The following is a 26,064-nucleotide window of genomic DNA, read 5'->3' on the forward strand; positions in this document are numbered from 1 at the left end:
CTAGTTTCATTTCAATGTGGACAAAAAAGATATGACTCAATCTTCTTAAATTTGTAAAGACTTTAGTGATCAACAATACGCTCTGTCTTGGAGAATGTCCCATGTGCTTGAGAGAAACATGTGTTCTGTGGCTGTTGGAAGATGTGCTGTATATGTCTTATTAGGTCCATTTGGTCCACAGTGTTCAAGTTCTGTTTCCTCATCAGTGTTCTCCATTTTGTTCAAAGAGGAATATGTAAATCTCCTGTGATCCTGCACTGATATCTGTTTCTGTTTTCAGTTCTGTCACTTCATATACCTAGGTGCTCTGAGGATGGGTTAATATGTACTGCAATGGCTATTTTTTATATGACAACCAGTCACACAGAGCTGAAATATTACTTCTAGGTGTGTATTAGAGAGAATGTTTCTGAATAAAACTAATAATTTAATCCATAGAATAAGGAAAGCTGAATGACCATCCCTATATATATGGGCCTCATATAATTTGTCCAAATAAATGATTTAAGTGTAAAGAAAAACTTCTGATTGTCTTCAAACTGGACTATTTGTCTTTCTTCAACTTAAAACTAGAACTTAGACCATTAGCTCTCCTGGGGCAACTAGCACATGAGTCAATTCCTTATAATAACTTCTTGACATACATCCCTATGTGTGTACATGTGGCATATATTCTTATACATGTGTATGTACACATACATATGCATCTAATTGGCTCTGTTTCTCTTAAGAACCCTAAAACATATATTTGCAAGTGTAGATTAAACCCTAGGTGCACTTGCAGTGCAGGTAGTCTCAGTACAGATTTTAGAGGGAAAGCAACCCATGAGTAGTGGGGAGAAAAGCCTTACGGGCTTTGATCAATGTACTCAAATGCTGTCACAACAACAGGGAGCAGTTTTGAGAGGTGAGAAGAGGCGATAAGGATAATCCAGCTGGGGACCCAGTGGTTCATGCCTGTAATCCTAGCTACTCAGGAGGCTGAGATCTGAGGATCATGGTTCAAAGCCAGCCCAGGCAAGGAATGTCTGTGAGACTCTTATCTCTGATACACCACCAAAAAACAGAAGTGGCTCAAGAGGTATAGTGCTTGTCTTGAGCTGAAGAGCTCAGGGACAGTGCCCAGGCCTTTGCAAAGTTCAAGCCCCACAACTGACAAAAGAAAAAAAGAAAGAAAAGAAAGAAAGGATAATCCCACACAGTAAAGAACCGTTCAAAATTGCCACAGCATCTCCTGTGTGTGATTAAGATGGTCTTTATCTTTCTAAGTAATCAGCATATGAAAGTACTGCTTTGCCTGTAAACTCCAGGATACTACATATACAGTTTCTGCATTCCATAAGCTGCTGGCCACAAAACTAAGACCACAATTCAACCTGTGAAGCTGTGTTTTCCCAGAGTGACTTTTGTAATTCAGAGTTAGCCATGTCCCTAAGTCCTATAAAAACTCTCCTTCAGAAGTCATCTATTTATCCTATCTTAATCTGGAATGGAAAGAATTAAAGCACAAGAAGAGTTAAAAGAGCCATGTACCAGTGGCTCATTCCTGTAATTCGAGTCAGGAGGCTGAGATCTGAGGATACCAGTTTGAAGCTAGGCCAGCTGAAACTTATCTCCAATTAATTACCAAAAAGCCAGAAGTGAAGGTGTGGCTCAAACGGTAAGAGCACTAGCCTAGACACAAAAGCTCAGGAACAGTACTCAGTCCCTGAGCTCAAGCACCAGGACCAGAACAATTTTTTTTTTTCTTTAAAGAAGAGTTGAAAGAATGCCTGTATGTTTCTTTGAAAAGTCCTAGGGAACCAGACATGTTCTAGTGCTAAGAATCAGACATTGGTCCAAGTGAATTGAATCTTGGTCTAAAATCTGTAACTCCCTTAAATCTGTAACTCTATAGGATAATTTTAACTGTGTGATAAGCTTTGAGGTACTCAATATTACTAGATTTGATTAAAAATGGTAAGAGAATCACAAAATCGTACTGCTTAAAAGCACTATATAAATTTCTGGGATTATAAGAAACACTGTACTTACCCTTTCTATTTTATATGGTGCAACAATATTATGTTCTTTAATGAAATATACCTGAGAAAGACAAACCAATATTTGTGAAATATCAAAAACTTTCCTTGTTAAAAGTATACATTAGAAAGCTATAAAATGAAATGTTTTAAATCACTGTAACATAGTCACAAAAGTATCTTCATTAATTAGTAGGATTTTAAAGTTCTGTAATTAAAAAGATCCAGCAAGGCATCAAAATAATAACAGTTATTGGGTAAATGAATGCTATAATTTATACCACATAGACCAGAAGGAAGCTCATCTAGGCACTGCTTAGATAAGAAAGGGGTAAAACAGTCACTAGTAGGAAATGTATGAAACGTCTCTTCCCTCAAGGAAAGCTGGATGCATGGTGTGTTCATACCTGGCCACTAGTCCTCACTACTTACATTAATTCTGTAGCGCAAGAAACAGCATCTGCCAGATAATGGACCTCCTCACACCTGTACCCTTACCCTTCCTTTCCTCCGTTCACAATGGAGGACAGCCTGGAGTCTCAAAGGCCAGCTTCTCTACTCGGGCATAGAATGTGGGCATCCACTTGTGAGTCAAACAATAACTGTGTCCCTAGGACTCCACATCGCATCCTCTTCCATTTTACACAAGCCACAGGTAACCACACCCTGTTGGTCTCACATCCTCCTTTGGCTATTTCCCTATTCCCTTTTGTGGCAAAACTCTTTGCTAGAGCTGCCTATATCTACTCTTGGGCCTATAATAGGTTCTCACCCCACCATCCTTTTGAATCTACTCCTCTGATGATCATGTGAGGTATATAAGACCTCCAGGTCACAAATCCAACAGGCAATTCTTATGACTTCCTTGGCTGTCCTTTCCAGAGCCTATGAAAGAGCCTTTAGCGGATCCTAAATCATTTTCTAGGTCTCTTCCAAGGGAGCCTGCTCTTTGTCTCCTTTTTGAGCCCTGCTTTCCTCCCAACCTCTAATGCTTTAGAACTTTAAGCTGTTAGTCTGTGGACCTCCCTGCTTACACTGAGCCCCTGACAAATCTTGTCCAACTCTCTGGAAATTTCCAATTCTCCATTTCATCTTTCTTAGCGTCAGCTTTCTCTCTGAAACCTAGACAAATGTGTTTCCCTGCTTGGAGACTTTTCTTGAGGCCTGTAAAGCCTTTTTTCTCCACTTCTCTCCCAGCTCCCCAGATGGTTTTCTGTTTTGTTCCTTATTCTCAAGGCTTACTAAGGTTCACTTGTTCCAGCACTTTCCCTGACTCTCCCAGCCCTGATGCACTCACACCTAGGTGCCACAACTACTTCAGTGATTGGGCAGGAGGAGGGAGGGAGATCCCACTATCTCTGGAATTCTAACTCTCTAAGCCTATAAGGCAGGTTTGCGCCTGCTGGGATCACCCCTTCCAGCCTTATGTCTCTTGTCACATGATAACTTCTCAGCAAGGGATCCCTGACCACTCTATGTAAAGTAACACTGCAACACAGTACTGTTCCCTATCGTTCTTTATTTTATTTATTTTTTTTTTTGGAGGGTCATGGGGCTTAAAATCTGGGCCTGGGCACTGTCCCTGAGCTTTTCAGCCCAAGGCCAGCACTCTACCACTTGAGCCACAGCGCCACTTTCAGGTTTCTGGTAGTTTATTGGAGATAAGAGTCTCATGGACTTTCCTGCCAGGGCTGGCTCTGAACCTCAATCCTCAGATCTCAGCCTCCTGAGTAGCTAGGATTAAAGGCATGAGCCATCAGTGCCTGGATCCTATAGATTTTTAATACCTTTCGTCTTATTTACATTTTTTGTAACATTCATCATTACCTGACATTGGAGAAGAAATATGACTGTCTGTCTTCTCTATTGGAAAGAAAAGTTCATGGAGACAAGGCTTTAAACATCTTCTTTTGGGGGGCCATGAGTAAAATATTTACTGGATCAATGATTAAAACCTAATACTTGTGTGCATGTGTGCACACACGTGCATGCACACACACACACACACACACACACACACACACACACACCTTGTTATTCTAGCAGTAACAAAAAAATTGGAGGTAAAACTACATCTAAAGCATTATGTTTCTGACTTGTAACCTAGAAATAATAAAAAAACAACAAACACAAAAGTTGCCCAGTAGTACACTTAACATGAGAAGCTTAAAGTAATTCTTGAAAGAGTAGCTATGTCTCCCTTGATGTTAGGCTGATTTTCAGCCGCTTTGATTTGAAATCTCTTCTACAAATTATTAAAAATAGGTAAAAGGATGTGGGGAGCTTTATTTCAAATCCTGAAGTTATTAGAACTTTGCTAAAATGGATCCTTTTCTAACGAAAATGACATGTCCAACTGACAAGGCACCTCTTCCATCAAAAACTGAGAAAAAGGTCACAAAGTGATAAAATACATGTGACTACAGAACTGAACAGAATTATTAATACTGGTGTTCTCTAGAATACAATGCTAGTTAGACAATATGAAGTTGAAGACAGCTCCTGAAATATTTTTATATTTTATTTTTTAAAATAGTTCTGCCAGAAAATTACCTAATCTGAATATTCCCAGTTTTCATAAAACAAATTTCAATGCATATTAAAAAGTGTTTCCTCAAGAGCTATTTTTTCTTTGTTGCCAGAAAAAAAGTGTTCCTGACTCAAAGCATTCAGTGATTCACAGCAAGCTGAGTCTATTCTCTCCTACTCCCAAGTGACCTCCGCTAGTTGTTCTACGTAATGTTACATAAGAAGCTTTGAGTCAAGTTCTGAAACAAAGACATCTGGGTAACTTTGTCTCCAGCAGCTTTTCTTATACTTTCTTGGTTCATGTCTCTCTGAACAACTCACCAATGCAAGATTTGGAATTCCTAATGAAAGGAGGGAGGATGAACAAATACAGATACAGACATTATAGTCAAAATACATTATGTAAAAGTTGAACCATATAACTTTGGGTATAGGTGGGTTGGAGAAAGATGAGAACAATGGAAAAGTGACATAGATCAAAATGCAATGTACTCATCTGACCTGTGGAGTTAAAACACATTTACACAACAAATTAAAAAACAAACAAACAAACAAAACACAAATAGACAGGTGATGGTAGCTCATGCCTTTCATCCTGTATACTTATAAGGCTGAAATCTGACAGTCATAACTGAAAGCCAACCAGGGCAGAAAAGTCTGTGAGACTCTTATTTCCAAGGAGCCACCTGAAAGCTGGAAATGGAGCTGTGGGTCAAGTGGTAGAGTGCCAGCCTTGAGCAAAAAGAGACAGTGCTCACGCCCTGAATTCAAGCCTGAGGACCAGCACAATAAATTAAGTAAATGAATGAATGAAATAAAGCTTAGTGAGTCAAGGCAATACAGCTAATACATCATTTTAAGAAAGAAGGAAAAGTCCAGAGCCAAAAGAGGTAGTAGATCTTTATTTCATTCTTACTTTAAATTCAAAAGAAAAATCTATATATAAACTAATTATATGACAGGAGGAAAACTATGTTTTATTCTGCCTTCTAATGCTAGTATTCTACTGAGCATAGTAGTGGATGCATAAATGAATAAAGAATATATCTGAAGCAGAGTGTCAGTGGCTCACACCTGTAATTCTAGCTACTGAGGAGGTTAAGATCTGAGGATCATGGTTTGGAGCCAGCCGGGGCAGGAAACCCCATGAGACTCATTCTCAAATAAATTACTCAAAAAAAGCCACAAGTGGCACTGTGGCTCAAGTAGTAAAGTGCTAGCCTTGAGCAAAAAGAGGCTCAGGAACAGTGCCAGACCTTTAGTTCAAACCCCAGGACCAGCAAAAAGACAACAGCAACAAAAAGAATATATCTGGAATGAACAAAAGACCATAGCATAAGGATCATGATACCCATGACTACCCATGACTCATGATTACCCATCTTGCATCATTTCTGGGTTGTCATGAGTCAGGCTGACTTCCTTAAGTAGCATGGCACTGCTTTTTCATCTTCTAGATGACTAGGAGGCCACAGGAAGAATTGCCATTGCTTCATCTCAACCCTCCCACGTTGTCTGAGCTGCTGAAGTCAAAACCATAAACCTACACACACTGCATACTTTGTCAACACTGAAGACTCTATTGGGGATCACATCTTTAAATATATATATTTATTTCTCAATGATTAAAATTTAAATGCATTTAAACATCTATTCTAGGTCTTTTAGATTTCTACCAATTTCATCATGTGAAAAATTATAAACACACATATGTACATGTACAAATGTTCACATAAGTTGGAAGTTGCTTCTTACCTGGCTGAAAATGATTAAAATTCCTCCAGATTTTTCCCTAGAATATAAATAAAAGTCATCAGATATATAAAACTTTTTGACTGAGGTAAAATTTAACAGTTAGTGAAAAAGACATACTTTGCAAAGTGTCTATTGGCTCCATTTTCTCCATATTTTCCTATTTTGATACAATCTCTCAAAGGAATCTAGATAAAATTTAGAGAAAATATAGAAAGCAAAGATAAAATATACAAATAAAAGTTACACACGTTTCTCTTCACACTTAAAATGTATTTACCTTAATGATGGGCTGGGAGATTTTATCTGGTTCAAAAATAACTGATTTTGAACATATTTTTAAAGATCCTCTGATTTTCCTAGGAATCACAATAGAAGAGTCACAAATTAGTAATGATATATATGTATCTATTTTAACTAGAAAGTAGACTCTCAGACATTAGCTAATAAAAATTCAACAACATGATTAAAAAGAAAGGTATGACTGGTAGAGTGCGTGCCTCGCATGCATGAAGCCCTGGGTTCGATCACCACATAAGGAGAAAAAGCTGGAAGTGGTTCTGTGACTCAAGTGGTAGCATGCTAGTCTTGAGCTGAAGAGCTGAGGGACACGGCCCAGGCCCAGAGTTCAAGCCCCATGACAGACAAAAAAAAAAAAGAAAGGTATGACAGTCTGGAAACCAAATAACCACCACCTCCCTTTATCTCCTCCACAATCCTAGAGGTTTGAGAAATCTGTGCATGTAACATTCTAACTTTATTGCTTTATTTTGTCTTCACAACTACTCTACAAGGAAAATTAGGGACCAGGAACATTAACAAATGCTATATCTACCATCTTTTTAGTAAATTCTGTTGGCTTTCAATTCTACATATCTGGAAGAACTATTTAGAGAGCAATACTAAGCAGTTAAATGGATTAGGAAAAGAGTTTTTTTTAAATGATAGAAAAATTAAGTTTGAATTTAGCACATAAAATGTTTTTGACAGTGATTTTGGTGAGAAACTCCAGAAAAAATTTTCACTATAATTAAGCATTTTTAAGATTATGTAGCAACTATTATAATATCAAATAAATCATATACAGACTTTACCATATCTGAGACATTTATGTGCCTTTAATAAGTTTGGAAAGAAACATACTCAAATATTTCTGGAGCAGCTAATGTTTTTGCTAAAATGTATCATCTGCCTGAATTGAATGAAAATTTACACACTTTATTTTTCTCTTATGGATCAAACCAAGACAATTGTTTTTTATGAAGTTAAAAGCTACGTTAGGAGATAATGAAATTTAAGTAAAAAAAATCCACTTTGTGGTCAGTTTCCAAGAATAGGTTTTATCTACAGGCATAATTTTAAAGATACTTCATTCTTTAAAATCACTTCAATGCCAGTTGGATTTTTTTTTTCTCTAGCCATTCACTGGTGTCCTTGTAAATTCCCTCACTTTGTCCATCTTAAGATTCTCTTGTCTCCCTGACTTAACTGAACCAATTGCAGCTGGCCATCCATATCCCAAGTCCTGTATCCACAGATTGAGCCAACATCAGATCAATATACATATATATATATATATATATATACATATATATATATATATATATATAATTCCAGAAAGTTGCAAAAGCAAAACTTGAATTTTGCTATGTGCAGAGTATTGTGCTGAATCCATGAGAATGAAGTGATATATAGGCAATGTAATCTATAGGTAACATAAACAGAAGGATGTGTGTCAGTTATATGCAAATATTACACTAGAAGGGACTCAAGAATTTTGGTATCTGTGGAGGTCCAAGAAACAATGCCCTCTGGATACAGGAGACAACTGTATATCCACATATATGTATAATTTTAAGTACCTACTAGCTGAAAGCTATTTAAACAAAAATAACATTGAAAAATTCGGTTTCATATTCTGAGAATTTCTCCTCCTTGCTCATCTCCTAAGGTAACACACCCCATACTTTTGTGGGAAGGAAAATATATGCTTCAACTTTAGCTTCCCATATTCAGTGCTATATGCATATATGTATATACATATATACATATATATATATATATATATAAAGAGAAAAAGATAAAGGAAAACATCATATTGAAGGTTTATAATTTTGTCAGAGTTTTTGAAATTTTATGCTACATTTTTTACATGGTACTTAATGCATATGCTTTAATACTCAAACTTACCCAATAATAACTTTTAATGTTTTTTATTGTAAAAATACTTTACAGATGGGTTACAGTTACATGAGCAAGGTAATGAGTACATTTCCTATCAAGCATTGTTACCTCCTCCTTTGTTTTTCAGTAACTTTTAAATTAAAATTATAAAATTTATAAACATTCTCAAATACAGACACCCACATATCAATCACCAATTGCATCAGCAATTGACCCTATGTAGTCATTTCTGCTTCATATTTCTGCTGGGAGTCATATTTCTGCTGGGAGTCTTGTTGGACTACAGAGAGGGATGAAGAACAAAGTGATGAGGTCCTATCCCAGAACTTCACAGAAATAAGAATGAGTGCCTTTTTGTTTTTAAAAAAAAACACTATACTCTTATTACATTCTGGGTAATAAAGAAGAGTGAAAATCCCTGTGTGATCTTACATTAAATTTTACGAGTATCAGGCAACACAAGTGTTTGGTAGGGTGGAGGCCTCCACAGCTCTCTTACCTTTCCTCGAGACTGCCCACATGCTGAACATAATTAGCTGTGTGCTGCTCAAAGTAGTACTCCTCCAAGTTAAGCAGCAGCAAGGAAAACCTAATGGGGGAGAAAAAGACCTTTCTGTTATATTTTTTGAGAGGCTAAGAAGCCATTACCTTTTTAATATCTGACACTGCGGTGCTTTCCCAGCCTGTAAGTGAAGAGACACTTGTGAAACATATACTGAATGATACACTCCTATCTCATGGTTCAAACATGATGCCAAAAAAATGAAATTTTTTTTTTTTTTTGGGTCCAGTCGTGGGGCCTGAACTCTGGGCCTGGGCGCTGTCCCTCAGCTCTTCAGCTCAAGGCTAGCACTCTACCTCTTGAGCCACAGCGTCACTTCGGCTTTTTTCTTTTTGCTTATGTGGTGCTGAGGAATCGAACCCAGGGCCTCAGGCATGCAAGGCAAGCGCTCTACCACTGAGCCACCTTCCCAGCCCAAAAATGAAATTCTTGAATGTCAGTGGTTAAACCGGTAATCCTAACTACTTAGGAGGCTGAAATCCAAAGGATCATGGTTTGAAGCCAGCTCAGATAGACAAATCCATGAGACTGTTATCCCCAATTAATCAGCAAGAAGCCAGATGTGGGAGAGTGGCTCACATGGTAGAGCACCAATCTAGAGCAAAAAAGCTAAGTGAGAACATGAGATCCTGAGTTCAAGCCCCTGTACTCCTACCCTGTCACCCACACAAAATTCCTTACAGGGTACTATCTTTAACATAAATATCAAGTTTCATGAAATCAAAAATTTTTTTCTGTCTCAAAAAACTGGTGCTCTCTCACCTATGGAAGTCACTTTCTGTTTCTGCAATTGTTTCCCCATCACTACTGCCACAGATTCCCTTTCAAGATCATGTTTCATAGTGACCTGAATTCTTCTTAGTTCCACAATACCACATGCTTTATAAAGATGGTAACTACCAAATGAACACTTTGTAACCAATAGTATTTAACAAATAAAACAAGTTGTGCACTGGTGGCCCATGCCTGTAATCCTAGCTATTCAGGAGGCTGAGATCTGAGGATCATAGTTCAAAGCCAGCCAGGGCAGGAAAGTCCATGAGACTCTTATCTCCAGTTAAATACCAGAAAACCAGAAGTAGAGCTGTGGCTTAAAGTAGTAGGGTGCTAGTCTTGAGTGCAAAGCTCAAGGACAGTGCCCATGCCCTGAGTTCAAGCCCTACAACAGACAAAAAAACAAACAAACAAAAAAACAAGTAAAACAAGTACACTGAATGGAATGAGATTCAATTAAGTTCTTTAATAACTGCTTCAAACTTTAAAGGTAAGACAAAGCAATAAGGCAACATAGTCATTCAATTGTATAGATACAGAAAGAAATAGAAGGGAAAGCAGTATAAACTGACACATCCTTCATTTCACAGAAATACCATGGAACATCCTCAGCGTCTAGAGATGTGGAGAAAACTTTCATAGGATGTGTGAGACTTGAAGTGGATGATCTTGAAACTTGATGTGTTGGAGAAAGATATTTAGATTAAATATGGCAGGTTACATATATGTTTTCTTTCTATACTCTTGAATTACCACTAAAATGTGAACAAAAATATTTTCAGTGGTAAAATTCAGACTAAAGCAAACTAGAGAAACATGGGAGCCACAAAGAGATGGATGTGAGATGGAAAGTAGATGGGCACAAGCAGTACTTCTCAGAGATGAGACTCTCAGATGCTTATTGTGAAGGTACCACTCAAGAGGAAAACAGTGAAGTCACAGAACTTCCAAAGAGTAGCATATCAGGTAGCAAGATGGCAGTTATTTGTGAAAGGACAGCCGAAGATCACTAGCCTCTATTATAAAAATGAATAAATAAATAAGGCAAAAACAAGCAGGAAAAATGGGACTTGAAGGACTAGAGACAATGCAGGAAACAAAAAAGACTAATTGATACCTTTACATAGAAGAAATTATATATGTGATGAAAGATTGCTCATTTAAAAAATAAGCTGACTCAAAAAAAGACTCATAAAGTTAATATTAATGGCTGCAGGAACCAGTTTTACCATGTTAATAAGCAATTTTTATTAACGACCTCTATATTTAAATATGTGGACAAAAAATCATAAAACAGGTTCATTCCAAACATACACACACACTCACTCTCTTTCCTCTCTCTCTCTCTCTCCCCCTCCTCTCTCTCTCTAAGAATTAGACATGATATGAACTTCAGTATAATCATAAGAGTTAGGATTGGGGAAGAATAATCCTCTGATATAACAACTAATTTCTAGGAAGGTTAAATCAGAGGAAGACTTGCTAATTAACTTGCCCCTTAATTTTTAAAATTTCTCAATGATTAGAAACTCTTGCTTGGCCTGGAGCTGTGCAATACTTCCTTCTCTCCTGATCTCCCCATTTCTTCTCTTATAAAAAGAGAAAAGTAAAGTAAATGTTCTTCAGACACAAAAATCTATAGTTACAAAGCATAAGTCATCTTCAGAGATAATTAGCTCTTCCACAATTAAAATGTAAACCAAAGCCATCACGTTGGTAAATAAATTGTTGCTTCCTAAGTTTATCAATATGTATATTTTGCAAGAAATAGAAACCACAGAGCAGGGATATAATGAAATAGTACTGTTCACAGGTAACAGAGTAAGGATTTTTTTGGGGGGGGGGGTCTGGTTGTAGAGCCTGGGCACTGTCCCTCAGCTCTTCAGCTCAAGGCTAGCACTCTACCACTTGAGCCACAGCGTCATTTCTGGCTTTTTTTTTTCTGCTTATGTGGTGATGAAGAATCAAACCCAGGACCTCAAGCATGCAAGGCAAGCGCTCTACCTCTGAGCCACCTTCCCAGCCCAAGGATTTTTTTTTTTTTAAGTTTAAAACAAGTGAAATAAGTTTAAACTTTTTAATTGTGTTGAAAATTTTCCATGTAAAATTATCACAATTAAATTTTAACAGTGATTTATAAACAATAATCCATTATTTTTTTAAAATCCAAAGATTCCATACTTTAAAAAGAATACACCCAATCTTTTGTAACAGTATGGCTTCATTCTATATTGTTAAGGACACTTGTCCCCGCATAGTCCTAATTTAATTCCTGTTAAGAAAAGTGTGTCCCCGCATAGTCCTAATTTAATTCCTGTTAAGAAAAGTGTGGGGGCCATTCTCTTTAGTCAAATTTTCTTCTTGAACAAGTCAACTTCACTAAAGAAAAAAAAGATACTTTATCCTAAATTCTTCTGTATTTTTAAAGTTCACTTATATGTTTAACACCTAACTAACAACATAAAATAGCACTATTCCAGGCAGCTGTCAGGGATGGACCTGCATTCACAGCCATATCAACACTGTGTTGACAAATAGTATTGCCAGTAGATGTAGATTGCTAGTCAATCCCATGCCTAGATTATAGATGTAAATGTGAGGTCAGCTCTATCTTCAAGATGCAAATAGGTATCATGACACCCTTGGTTAAACTATACTACAGTGCCTCCACCAGAAAGCTGACTTACCAAATTAAAAAAAATATATAGCCTCTAAAAAGGATTTATGAGATAAAGTGGTAGAAAAAAGGCACCATCACAATCCTGCCCCTCCTCAGAGGAAGTATCCCCTCTCCCATTAATACACTGACAAAAATGTATAAAAAGATCTGTAGGGACAGAAATAATGTGATTCCTATCCTCATCTATCACTAGGGTTCCCATCAATACTCTCAAAACAAAGACAGGTCAACAAGACACAAGTCTAACCAATGTATTTAATCAAAGTTTCATATGATGGAGTCACTTTCAGAAATAAGCTCCACAATCTTTGGGGAAATTATTATATTGTACTTCTTAGGCTCAAAGTAAAATGAACAGCCCTGTAGAAATATGATTGAACAAAAGAGTAATCGTGAGGGGAAACAAATAGGACTTGTCTATTAAGATTCTTCTTGCTCTTTACAAGTAGCATTCTTTCCTTCTGCAAATGATGGACAGAACTTGTCCAGAATGAAGGTCTTTAAGGGAGAAGACAAAGTGATCTTCTTAGATTTTATGGATTGCTTTGGGAGAGAGGAGTTCCAGTTTCTATGGTTCAGCTTGGGGAAGAAGTCCTAGCTTCATGACTCACTGAGTATAAAACAAAGTAAGCAGAAGATCAGAGAAAGGTCAGAGACCGTTTCTGAGGCTGCTGCTAAGGTTTCCCAGTCTCTCTCAAGTATACAATGTGCCAAAGAATCACACTTTGGGACATAATTTCCTGAGCCCCAACACAGTCAAACAATATTATTCCAACTAATTCTATTAACATCAATTTGCTCTTTCATGATTCTGCTGCTACCATGTCACAAAGATATACTTTTCCTATCAAAGTTCAGATGATCAAAATGTACAGCAATTTATATTTTTCTGACCTACCGACAGAACTGTCAGCAGAAATTCCATCAGTAATTTGGCATGCCTTTGTAGTGAATTCAGGCTGAAGATTGGTGACAGCTTCCTCTTTTAGTGGCTAATAAATAATTTGGCACATGGAGAATTAACACTAAACCTACAAGTGCGCATGTTCTTCCAGCAGCTCTTAAAAATCCTAGATCCCGCCTGGCGCTGGTGGCTCACGCCTGTAATCCTAGCTACTCAGGAGGCTGAGATCTGAGGATCGCGGTTCAAAGCCAGCCCGGGCAGGAAAGACTGTGAAACTCCTATCTCCAATAAACCACCAGAAAACCGGAAGTGGCGCTGTAGCTCAAGTGGTAGAGCACTTGCCTTGAGCTGAAGAGCTGAGGGACAGCACCCAGACCCAGAGTTCAAGCCCCATGACCGACAAAAAAAAAAAAAAAAAAAAAAAAAAAAAAAAAAAAATCCTAGATCCCTGAAACAATTCAGTGGTTCTACATTCAAATGCTCCCAGGATTTTATGCCAAAAGTCATAAGCCAACGGAGACCTCTACATCTTCATACAAGTTCACTGTCACTGTGACTTAGTCTCAAAGTGTCATGAACAGAGTGGAAAACAGCATTCACTTTCTCTGTTATAAATCAATGTCACAGCACCAGGCTGGGCTTCTTCAACAGTCAAGTACTATCTCATTTCAAACTGAAGTAGGGAGACCGGGTCTAACCAGTGCCATCTTGGTCACATGGTTTATGGTAGGGTATGGCATCTTGTCCTCATGGTGAGAGAAGGTGAAGCCCCCACCCTCCAGGTGATGGGCGTGCCCAAATCATTGGAGGCAGGTGCAGACAGTTAGCTGATAGGTTACTGACCCTGTCAGTCCAGTCTCTAGGACTGAGAGCTTCCTGTGATCCTGCCACCTGGCCTGACCCTATTTAGGCTCAGAACAGTACAGGTGTCAGGGTGCCATGCCATGTGGTCATGTCCTGTCTCCTTGGACTCTTCGCCAGTCCCCATGGCATCCCAATTCAGCATTCCTTTGGAGCTGAATTGGTTCGTTGGTATTGTTTTTGTTCTTTCTTTCCTCTCTGGACTGCTTAACTGTTCTAAGTGTATTTGCACGCTGCAGGCATTTGTAACAACTGGCTGCCTGCACACCCGCTAGCACTCCAAGATTCTTGCGATCGTTTCTAACACATTTATAAGATGATTTCTTTGTTGCTTTGTATATCCCTCCCCCACAGTATAACCCCTGCTTTCACTGTATTTGATGTTGGTATAATTTGTGGAGGGGAAGGGAAAAAACAAATCGTTTAAATAGGGATATAGGTGGACCCATTGCAACAATGAGACATACAAGATGTTATGTCGAAAAACAAACTTTACAACTTTGGGGGGGGGAGGATGGGAAGGGATGGGAAGAGGAAACAAAGGAGGAGGCAACAATGCTTGATAAGAAATGTACTCATTATCTTGCCCATGTAATTGTAACCCCTCTGTACCGTACTTTCACAATAAAAAAATTAAAAATTTTTTTTAAAAAGACTTCAAAAGATTCAACCTCTCAAAAAGTGGCTTCTCCGTTTTTCCCTCTGTACAATAAAATAACTTTAGAAAATTTTCTTTTGGTGTTGTTTTTGTTTTTATGTTTTCGGGTTTTTTTAATTTGTGGTATTTTTAAAGTTTCTATGTGTGGATTTTACTTTGTTGAAGAAATTAGTATGCAGCCTTCTTATGCAATATTAAAAAATTATATATTCAGAGAAAAACTACTTGAATAACCATTCTTTATTTGCTTGACTGACTTCTGTAACTCTTCAGAAAAGATCATTTGGATTAGAAACTCTAAATTACTTTTTTGACAGTTTCACACACTTCTTGGGTCAATATGTTTTGTAGTACTAGCATTTTTCTTTCCTTGAAACTTTCAATTTCTGCTTTTATTCCATATATGGTAGTACCTTTAACTCCTCTGAACTTCACCAGTAAGTAACTTAGTTGACTAAGGTTTTTTCATTGCTAGTTAATTAATATTTCTCTTCAATGTTCAGAATTAAGTTTCCAAGCTCTCTGCATTTAAATACATTAAAACTTCAACAAGGAAGTCAAGAAACTGTAATTAGATCACACTAACTCTCTCAGTACACATTAGTATTGCCACTTCCTTGTTTTCTGATCTATACCAGGTACACACCTACCATTTTTTCTATATACTTAATGTAGCCTTTAGTAACTGAATATTGTCTCAATTCCTCTTTCCAATTAGGTTTCCTGAGGTGTTTTTTCCTTCTGGTCATAAATTCCCATCTAGATGTAGAGCTTTCTTGACATTCAGAACCATTCCCTTCTCTTGATAACAAGTCTTTTATTTCTGCACTGATCTGTTGCTTTTAGCACTAGATTCTAATCTTAAACCCATTCTGTCAAGTTTCAGTGACACTTTTAAAAGGCATGTTAATCTTCTTTTGTAATAAAACCCAACTCATTTTATTATATATGTCCTAACATTTGCATACAGACATCTGATAGACTAAGCCATGTATCCAAATCACTACCCATTTTTTTCATGTAAATTAATGGTCCCTCCTCCCCTGAAGAGTCACCATCTCATGGTTGCTCTTCTCCAACATAACCAATTCCACTATTTCCCCTGGCTTTTGTAGCCTTTCCCTTCCGTGATAAGGTTAAAAATCTACCATCCAACCAGACTTTATGAAGTAACATTCTCCTCTAACCATGCACAACAGTTACCTCCAGCCAAAATACTTCACCTAGCAAAATCCCTTTCATTGACACCATCCATAAAGTTAGCTGTTTCAAATTTCAAGTCTCAATCATCTATGAGAAGGTTAAGAAATACCACCAATCACAAAAGTTGTTAAGTGTTCACATCAAGAGCCCTGGCCCAAGATAGATTCTTTCATGAGCCTTATATAAATCAGGAAGCTGAAGAAGGGGAAGTACATTTTGAAGAAAAAAAATTAGAAAATGAGGGTGAAAATCTAATTACTATTATCTACAGTTATGTTTCTCACACTTTTTGTATGTGTTTTTGTTAAAATCTGGATTCTAATGAAGCTCTGGGATGGAGCTTGAGACTACATGTGCCTAAAAAGTTCCAGGCATGCTTATCTTGCTGACCAATGGCCTATAACTTTGAAAACCAAAATTCTAATATCATACAAACTAGGTTCAGCCATTCCACAATCATCTACACTGCAGAAATGCCATGAAAATATATGTAATGACCAGCAAGCCACATGCTTATATTTAAAACAGAAGCAGTATGTTACAGTGGACAAGGGACCAAACTTGGGTTAGGGAACATCACTGCTAACTTTAGCTCAACCATGAGTGTTATTTTTTTGTCAATGTGTTAAATACATCATGGAAACAACCTAAAGAGAGGAAAGATCTGTTTTGTGGCTCATGGTTTTAGAGGTTCCATTATAAAAGAGAGGATGGAGAAAAATGGCTTAGGTCAATGGAAGCTGAGAAGAAGAGAGAAAAAAGTAACAGTAGCTGGCTATCTCGTTATTTACCTTCTATCTCAGCTTTCTGTTTACTGGATGGTGCTACCTACATTTAGGGCTATTCTATCCCTATTAATTAAGTCTCCCTGGAAACACCCTCCCAGATGTACCGAGAGGTATGTTCTAATAATGTGCTAGGTACTTCTCATTCAAACCAAAAGTTGACAATTGAGATCAATCATCATGCACAACTTTGCTGTTTGATCTTGGTGAAATAATCTTACTGGCATAGGCCTTAGGTTTAAAAACAGTAAATACAGAATAGATTACATCAAGAATCGCTTCAAACCAGAGAATCAGCTTGAGGCAGGATATCTAGGGTAAAGTGACAAGGAAATTAGAAACTACATCAAAAACTGGTCCAATAGCTGAGACAGAACCAGAAAATAAGGCTTAAAAAATTACTAGAACAACAAGAAATTGTATCAACTGTTCAATAATTCTTCCTTCTCTTTCTGATGTTAAATGAACCTATGGTAATTACATGAGAAGAGAAAGTTTTTTTTGTACATGTGACTGGAAATAGTACCTAAAAATAAAATACAAAAAATAAAAATAAAGAACAGACACCCATATCACAAGACTATTTGATTTTAAGGCCAACCCAGGCCCTTTGACCCAGGGTTGAGTAATAGTATCAAAACAGTATAAATGCAAAGTTGCTATGTAACCGTACATCTAGGTGAGCAGTTCTGAACTGGAAATTCCTAGTCCAGTGAGATGACTTCGTATCTTTGGGCCAAAGCCCACCCAAGAGCCCTTAACTCCCACCTTCTGACAGTTTGTCAGATGGTGGTTCTGGCTTATTCTCCCTCTTTCCTTGATACTGCCTTGTCTTTCTACCTTAAATAAATCTGTGCTGGCTGCTACTTGTTAGCCTTCCTTGAGAAGAACTTCAGGATTCATTTCTTCTTTAGTCTGTGTAAGACCTTGGAGGTCATAACAGGCTTGGAAAACTGGGTAGAGAGTTCCTGTCTTCTGGTGGGGAAATCTCTTATTTTCTAAATATCCTCTGGGTAACAAACCGATTTGTTAAAAAAAAAAAAAAAAAAAAAAAAAGCCTGAGTTTAAAGGCATTAGTAAGACTTCATTTCAGGCATTTCAACAATTCAAATGTTCTGATATTGCTAGGAAAAAAAAAAAGTACTAAAAGCCTTTTGCAAATGTTTGGCTGAGGTGATGAGTAAGTAGGGGAAGTCTCAGAAGCGTGAAACAAGTACCCATGTGTACACTCAGAAATTGGGAGGGGAGGCAAGAAGCTTGTGAGATCATAATGAACTTGAGACCAGCCTGAACCATCATGTTTTGAAACCTGGTCTCAAAAACAAAAAAGAAAGAAGTGTGAAACAGGGGCTGGGAAGTTGGCTCAGTGGTAGAGCGCTTGCCTTGCATGCATGAGGCCCTGGGTTCGATTCCTCAGAACCACATAAAGAAAAAAGCCAGAAGTGGTGCTGTGGCTCAAGTGGTAGAGTTCTAGCATTGAGCTGAAGAGCTGAGGGGCAGCGCCCAGGCCCAGAGTTCAGGCCCACGACCGGACCAAAAAAAAAAAAAACAAGTGTGAAACATACATAAAGTAGAAGACCAGCAAATGTAACAAACACAAACTTTCTGCAAAATGGACTTTAAGCTTAGGCCTAGAAGAATTCCCAAGGAAAAACTTCTAAGAAACAAAAGGCCACAATAAAATAGGGAGAAATGGGTAAGAATGATGGATGCAGTGACACTCATCAGGATACACTTTACTTATAATCTAACATTTTGAATTGAAATCCCTTTGTACAGTTACTTAAAGATAATAAAGAATATATAATTAAATATAAATACATAAATCATTAACACATAAGGAAGTACAATTACTGATTTGAGTCAGGAAATGAACAAACTATTCAATCAAACCTATACAGCTTTTATACTATGTATCAGACAACCCATATATATGTTTAAGAAAATAAAATAACTAGGTTATAAAAATGAATCAACTTGGTGTGGTGACACATACCTATAATCCTAGCACGTGGAAGGCTGAGGCAGGAAGATCATGAATTTAAGGCCAGCCTGGGCTGTGCAGTGAGACTGTCTCAAATTTAAAAGTTAAAAAAAATTATAAAATGGGCTGGGAAGATGGCTCAGTGGTAGAGTGCTGCCTTGCATGCATGGGTTCAATTCCTAAGCACCACATAAGCAGAAAAAGCCAGAAGTGGCACTGTGGCTCAAGTGGTAGAGTGCTGGCCTCGAGCTGAAGAGCTAAGGGACAACACCCAGGCCCAGAGTTCAGGCCCATTACCGACAAACAATACAAATAAAATAAAATAAATAAAAAATTATAAAAGAACTAAAACTACAAACTTAAAAATAAATAAAATTTAATCTTTAAATAATGGACAAATTGAGCTGGTGGAAAGAAAAAGTAGTACATTTTAAAATGGATTTATATCAGCACAATGCACCATGGGAAACTGATAAATGATAGATGATAAATACTTAGGAGGCATTAGGAAACATAAAAAGAATAGGAGACAAGCAATATTCTAATAACTTAGTGCTAAAATTTCCAACTACTTCAGCTTTATGAACCTCAAGCAGAACAAAAAAGTAGCCTATATGTAGACAAACAGTGAAAGACTACAAAGAGGATGTCTTAAAAGCATCCAGAGAAAAGACAGATGCTTACAAAGAATAATTAGACTTGAACAAGCTGCAGGCTTGCTAGAAGAGGAAACCTCTTGCCAAAGCTCCTCTGAGCCAGGAGCCGGTGGCTCACTTCTGTAATACTAGCTACTTAGGAGGCTGAAATCTGAGGACACAGTTCAAAGCAAACCTGGGCAGGAAAGTCTATGAGACTCTTTATCTCCAATTAAGCATCAAAAAAAAGCTGAAAGTAGCTGTGACTAAAGTGGTAGAGTGGAGCCTTGAGAAAATCTCAAGAACAGCCCAGATCCAGAATTCAAGCCACACAACTAGGGAAAAAAAAAAAAAAAGAGTCCCCTGTATCCTGCTATGATTTTAGGTTTCAGGCACCCAATCCTGATCAACTCAAGGCCTGAACTGTGCAACCCTAACCAAGCCAGGGAAAGTGCTAGTACTTCCTTCTCCATGAGCACAGATACAATACCTCCTGCCCCCACCCTGCCTCATCACAGGATTTGGGCCTTGTGCCTTGATTGGGGGCTAAAGACAACCCATAGTCACAAATGCTGAGCTTCAGAGAGTGCAGCTGTTCCACCAATGCCCACAGCCTTACTGCACCTTGGTGTAGGATCCAGGTTTCTCCTGGAGTCTGAAGTAGTCAAGTCAGATAGGCACGAGCTGTGCAAGCCACACATGTAGTGACTTTTTCCTCTATGCATTTCCCTCACCTAAAGCTTCGCCAGCAAGTCTACAGTGTAGTCTCTGCCCATTTGCCTTTGTGGGTACAATATTCAAAACATGCAATGACATATCTAACAAGCCTGATTTTGTTGCTGTTGTTGGTTGTGGGGCCCGAACTCTGGACCTGGGCACTGTCCCTCAGCTCTTCAGCTCATGGCTAGTGCCCTACCACTTGATTCACAGTGTCACTTCTGGCTTTTTCTGCTTATGTGGTGTTGAGGAATCAAACCCAGGGCCTTATGTATGCGAGGCAAGCACTCTACCACTGAGCCAACTTCCCAGCCCCAACAAGTTATTTTTTGCCATAAAGGCAAACAGTGATATATTCAAACAAAAACATAGTCAGCACACTATTTTCAGATGCGAATTGGAGTAACTTCTAAAGGATATTCTTCAGGAAAGAAAGAAAAAACAATTTCATATGCAAGAAAAGCTGAACAAATGCATGTAAAATTATAAAGCACTAACCAGAAAATCATGCCTAGTGAATACATTTAAAGTATAGTTCAAAAATTATGGACAACAGCAAACTACATGTTAAGATGGGATAATAGGAATTAGTTAATCCAAGGTGTTAAGACAGGTGGGTAAAGAGAATAATTAGCTTCAGGTCTTAAATATGTTAAAATTCCAAGGGTAAGTACCATAGAAACAGAAACAAAATATGTAATCTCTACACTTTGCAGGAAAAAAAATGAAAGAAAACAAGAAGACTACATTGAATCCAAAGAAAGGACTGCAGAGGGAGACAGGTAAAAGAACAAAGTCTTAAAAAACATAAATAAATCCAAATGTTTGTAATAAATGTAAGTGGGATAATATGTTGACAAAAATTATCAAAATGAACTATAAAAAGTACATTATATTTAGAAGAAATATTCTTAAAACCTAACACAGAAGAGTTAAAAGCAAAAGGATGGGGCTGAGAAGGTGGCTCAGTGGTAGAGTGCTTGCCTTGCATGCATGAGGCCCTGGGTTCGATTCCTCAGCACCACATAAGCAGAAAAAGCCAGAGTGGCACAGTGGCTCAAATGGTTAGAGTGCTAGCCTTGAGCTGAAGAGCTGAGGGACAATGCCCAGGCCCATAGTTCAAGCCCACAGCTGGCAAAAATTAAAAAAAAAAAAGATTAAAAGCAAAAGGATGGCTGGGCACCAGTAGCTCACATTTGTAATCTTAGCTACTTCAGAGTCTGAGATCTGAGGCTCATGATTCAAAGCCAGCCACCAAGGCAGGAAAGACCTTGAGAATCTTACCTCCAATTAACCACAAAAAAAAGCCAGAAGTAGATCTGTGGTTCAAGTGGTAGGTAGACCACTAGACTTGAACACAAAAGCTTAGGGATAGTGCTCAAGCCCTGAGTTCAAGCACTAAGACCAGCACAAAGAAAAAATTTAAAAGAATGTGAAATTCTATATGCTGCAAATGGATAGGACTGCAAGAAACCTTTCATAGCTCTATTAATACCAGACAAAAGGAAAAATATTGTTTAACAACTCTTATTTCCTCTCACACTGTTTGATCATGTGAGCAAAATGAACCCTCTTAGAACCCAACTAATTAACTGATCCCATAACATTTATTTCTCAATGCCTGGCATATCCCTACTTCCATAAAGAGTAGGATGAGACATCTTAGAAATGAAAGATTAAACAGGACTATTTTGCCCAAGTGTTCTTAATATAATGAATACTTTAATATATTCATTAAAATAATTAATATGACTCAATTTGTTAGGCAAGCATATTGAGTAAAAGAAATTTAATATCACTAGAATTGGAGGATTATATGCCCAGATGTCTTCTGAAGCAATAGTGGCACCTCAGAAATGTTGTAAAATTATTAATGGGATCTAGGGTCCCAGCAAATTCATGTTTTAGCCCAAAATGACAGCTTACAACACAGCTACATCATGTAGTCTATGACATTATAGAAACAGAACAGTAACTATACATGCCCATGACAGAAACAGCTACAGTCCTACTGCCACATCTAAATATGAAGAAAAAAATTAACATTACTTTTTACGTAGATCTTAAAGTAGATGGATCTGAAATGGCACCCCTTAAGAGAACTTCCTCACCTTCTAACCTACTGGCCACATCTGCCATTTCCAACAAATCCAAGGAATACATGTGAATGTCTTTTGTTGTTGTTGTTGGTTGTAGGGCCTAAACTCTGGGCCTAGGCGCTGTCCCTCAGCTCAAGGCTAGCGTTCTACCACTTGAGCCACAGTGCAACTTCTGGCTTTTTCTGCTTATGTGGTGCTGAGGAATCGAACCCAGGGCCTTATGCATGCAAGGTAAGCACTCTACCACTGAGCCACCTTCCCAGCCCACACGTGAATGACTTTTGAAATTATCTTTATTTACCCTCATCAACATCTTCCCAGACATTTTTTAACAACTAGTAAAACCAATATTGCTCCTCCTATCTTCATCTTAACCATATTACTACTATACTATATATGAATGGAGTAGGTTCTTAATTACTTTCTATTCATAATATTACTAAAACATTTCTTTATGAACATCACCAACAAATAACACCACTATATGGTTATGCAAAGCAGAAGCTTGATAGAAGTGTCAAGTTTAGCAAATAAAATATAGGATGCTCAGTTAGAATTTAATTTCAGATAAGCATACTTACAAAAAAATTTTTGGTATTAAGAATTACTAAATATGGGGCTGGGAAGGTGGCTCAGTGGTAGAGTGATTGCCTTTCATGCATGAGACCCTGGGTTCAATTCCTAAGCACCACATAAGCAGAAAAAGCCAGAAGTGGTACTGTGGCTCAAGTGGTAGAGCACTGGCCTTGAGCTGAGGGACAGCACTCAGGCCCAGAGTTCAGGCTCCACTACCAAAAAAGGAAAAAAAAGAATTCCTAAATATGGGCCAGGATATACATCACACATTTTTAGTTATCTGAACTTCAAATATAACTGAGTATTTTAGATTGCACCTGACTAGCCTAGCTGTAATTCTCACATCTTAGCAGACCCCTTATACTTACAATATACCAAATTATTAGCCAGTATTAATGGTTCACACCTGTAATCCTAGATACTTAGGAGGCTCTGAGACCTGTAAGTTCGAAGACTGAAGCTGGCCTGGATGAAAAGTCTGCAAGATCCATGTCTAATTAACCAGCAAAATTCTGAACTGTAAGGGTAGCCCAAGTGATAAGAGCACTAGCTATGAGAAAGAGTACAAAACCCTGTGTTTAAGCCCAGATACAAGTACATACACACACAACACACACATACACATACACACACACAGAGTATTATAGCAAGACCTGTCCATTCTACCTCATATAAACATCTAATACTTACCAACTTTTTCTGTACTTCCTCTTCCATAACTGAAGTCTAAGCCACCAATGCAAGACCCTCTCACTCTTTCTCCCAATCTACTTTTATGGAAAATGTAACTTACTTTAAATGCAACCTTTAAAGTAAGAAATCTGAATGTCCAAACTGAGCATGAAAAGTTAATTATCTCACAATGAGGTGAGCCTCTAAAACATGGGCAACCTCTAAAAAGGACCTTCAAGGGTCTAAGGAAAATAACAATTCTCTTGTGTATGTCCCAGCCATTGGCCTATACCAATCTTGTTAATTATTTATTGTTGTAAACATAAGACAGGGAAAAAAATCTAGGCAGGAATGTTCAATTTGGGGTTCAATAAAGTTGGTTTAAAATATTCTTGTCTTTTAAAACAAGATGTAAGATTTATGAAGATGCTTGATTTTAGTCCACTCCTCATGGAGTCTGAAAGATGTCAGCACTTCCAATCCATATTCTATGGTTGGCACTCTACCAATAGCCAACCTTTGCACTGGCCTGAGGTTGCAAAGCCATGAGGAGAGTATTAGAGTCTGGGCATCCAGTAAGTAGAATTCAAATATAAAACACATGGCACCATTGGTTTTCCCCAATTACTGATGCTCAGGACTGTTGGGGCTCCTTGCTGATAAACAAATGTTTGGTTGTGAGGAAGTCTTACCTTGGGTATTTTGCCCAGTCAAGAAGTCTTTGATCAAAGCACATTAATGAATAAAGCATACAACAGTAGGTTTTCCTGCCTCTGCAAAGCTGTAAACGTTAGCCAAATTATTTCCACTAAAATAATCAAAAACAGATTTTGCTATATACCAAAGAAACCACAGAATTGCTACAAATGACTCCTGAGTGCCAGAACACGAGGGCAATTCAAGCGTTTCAAAGTCCTTAAGATGTTAACGTGAATGTTCATCTGCTTAATGCAAAGCACCAGCAAGACTTAACAAGTTTTGTTGGTTCTGGGGAGGGAAGAGGGGGGCAGAGAGCCCTCTCTGTGTTCAGGACGAACACGAAACTTCAGACTGGATCACAAAACTCCAAATTAGAGAGGCATGAGTGAACGGGGTGGCGGGACATCTGCAGGTGTCCAAGCTGCAAAATCACTCCTAAATTAAACTCTGCCAAATGTGCTCCAACCTACAATCTATTTCGCTGGCTTCCACTGAGACAAACTGACAGTCCAGCAGCAGTAGCCAGTAGATGACCTTAGCTCTCAGAATCCCGTGTTTGTGAAAGGACCTGGCCCCACTTGAGTTGGACCACAGACCGACTCTAAGCAAGCTATCTGGGTCACCAGAAATGCACTGGGAAGAGCACACAGGGCCTAGGTGCGCCAAAGTCCCCTCGTGGGCAGGCTCAGCAGCTCGTGGAGACAATCCCCTGACTCCTGGGACCCCAGCCTCTCAGACTCCGGGTGCCAAGGGCTGTCCCACCACATGCGCCTTCAGATGGGAAGTCTTGACCGCCTGGGAGCGTCGGAACCTCATTCACGATCGGCTCGGGCGCCGGAAAGCCGCGGTTTCGGCGCAGACCTCACGCACTGACAACCAGGCCTCTGGGGCGCCCGTCCTCCCCGGGGCAGCAGCCGGGTTGCGTGCGCTGAAAGTCTGCAGAAGCCGGCGGGAAGGGCGCCGGGCTGGGGCGTCAGCGTCGGCCCTGGAGCGGGCGGAGACGATCGCCAGCCCCAGCGATTCCGCCCGGGTGTGACGCGGGCCCGGCGCCGCGTGCTCGGAGTTTTGGGGGTGGGCGTGCGAAAAGGAGAGTGAGTCCCGCCCGCCGGCTCCCGGTCCCCCACCGGGCCCGCGAGCCCCACGAGGGCTCGGTTCCCGCCGCGCGGCCTTCCGGATGAGCCGGGAGCACGCCGCCGCCGGGTCTCGGACGCCGAGCCTCTCCGAGTCCGCCTACCACGACCCCCGGCTCCGACAGGGCCTGGGATCCCGGCCCGCATGGCGGCTCCGTCTCAGCCCGAGTCCCTGTCCGCCTCCCCAGCCTCCACGCCCGGCGGGCGGGTACCTCTCTTTGGAGTAAAGCTGCAGCTGCTGCTCCTTCCGGATAAACGCCATGGAGGGCCGGCGGGCATGGGGCGCCCGGAGGCCCCGCCACCGCCAGCCGCCAGCCGCCGAGTCCTCACTAGGCCGGAGCGGCCGCGGGTCGTGCAGCGAGGCGAGGTGAGGCGAAGCGAACGCTAGTCCGGCCGGGGGCGCGCGGCTGCGGGCCTGGCTTCCCGGGCGGCGCCACTGGGCGGCGGAGAGCCCGACGCTGCGCCAGGGCCCCGCGGCGTCCTGGCCGCGCTCAACGCCGCAGCCTCGCGTGGGGACTCCGGCGGCGGCACCGTGACTCAGGCCGAAGGAGGGGCGCCCGCTGACCCGCGGCGCCCCAAATTCGGGCCTCCCCAGGGGTTCTCCGAGGCCCTGAGGCCCCAACTAGCCGCTTGTCCCTC

At 39.6% G+C, this 26,064-nt stretch overlaps 1 protein-coding gene across 3 annotated transcripts in view; it reads right to left on the bottom strand.

Annotated features, from left to right (window-relative positions):
* Nucleotides 1-25,716, bottom strand: part of Nsmaf (neutral sphingomyelinase activation associated factor) — a 60,985-nt gene extending 35,269 nt beyond the window's left edge. The window contains exons 1-6 of one of the 3 annotated variants that reach the window (XM_069990770.1): nt 25,638-25,716; nt 8,986-9,075; nt 6,583-6,661; nt 6,423-6,490; nt 6,306-6,342; nt 2,035-2,085 (exon numbers count right to left, since the gene is read on the bottom strand). In XM_069990770.1, coding sequence (XP_069846871.1) covers nt 2,035-2,085; nt 6,306-6,342; nt 6,423-6,490; nt 6,583-6,661; nt 8,986-9,075; nt 25,638-25,687 — 375 coding nt within the window. In that variant the 5' untranslated portion in view covers nt 25,688-25,716. Of the gene's footprint in view, nt 1-2,034; nt 2,086-6,305; nt 6,343-6,422; nt 6,491-6,582; nt 6,662-8,985; nt 9,076-24,288; nt 24,337-25,637 lie in introns of those variants that run through there. The other 2 variants (XM_069990769.1, XM_069990771.1) reach the window with 2 other exon arrangements.
* Between the last annotated feature and the right edge of the window lie 348 nt (nt 25,717-26,064).

This window comes from Dipodomys merriami, unplaced genomic scaffold (genome assembly GCF_024711535.1).
Source record: "Dipodomys merriami isolate MVZ:Mamm:240054 unplaced genomic scaffold, mDipMer1.0.p SCAF_4, whole genome shotgun sequence".
Classification (NCBI taxonomy): domain Eukaryota; kingdom Metazoa; phylum Chordata; class Mammalia; order Rodentia; family Heteromyidae; genus Dipodomys; species Dipodomys merriami.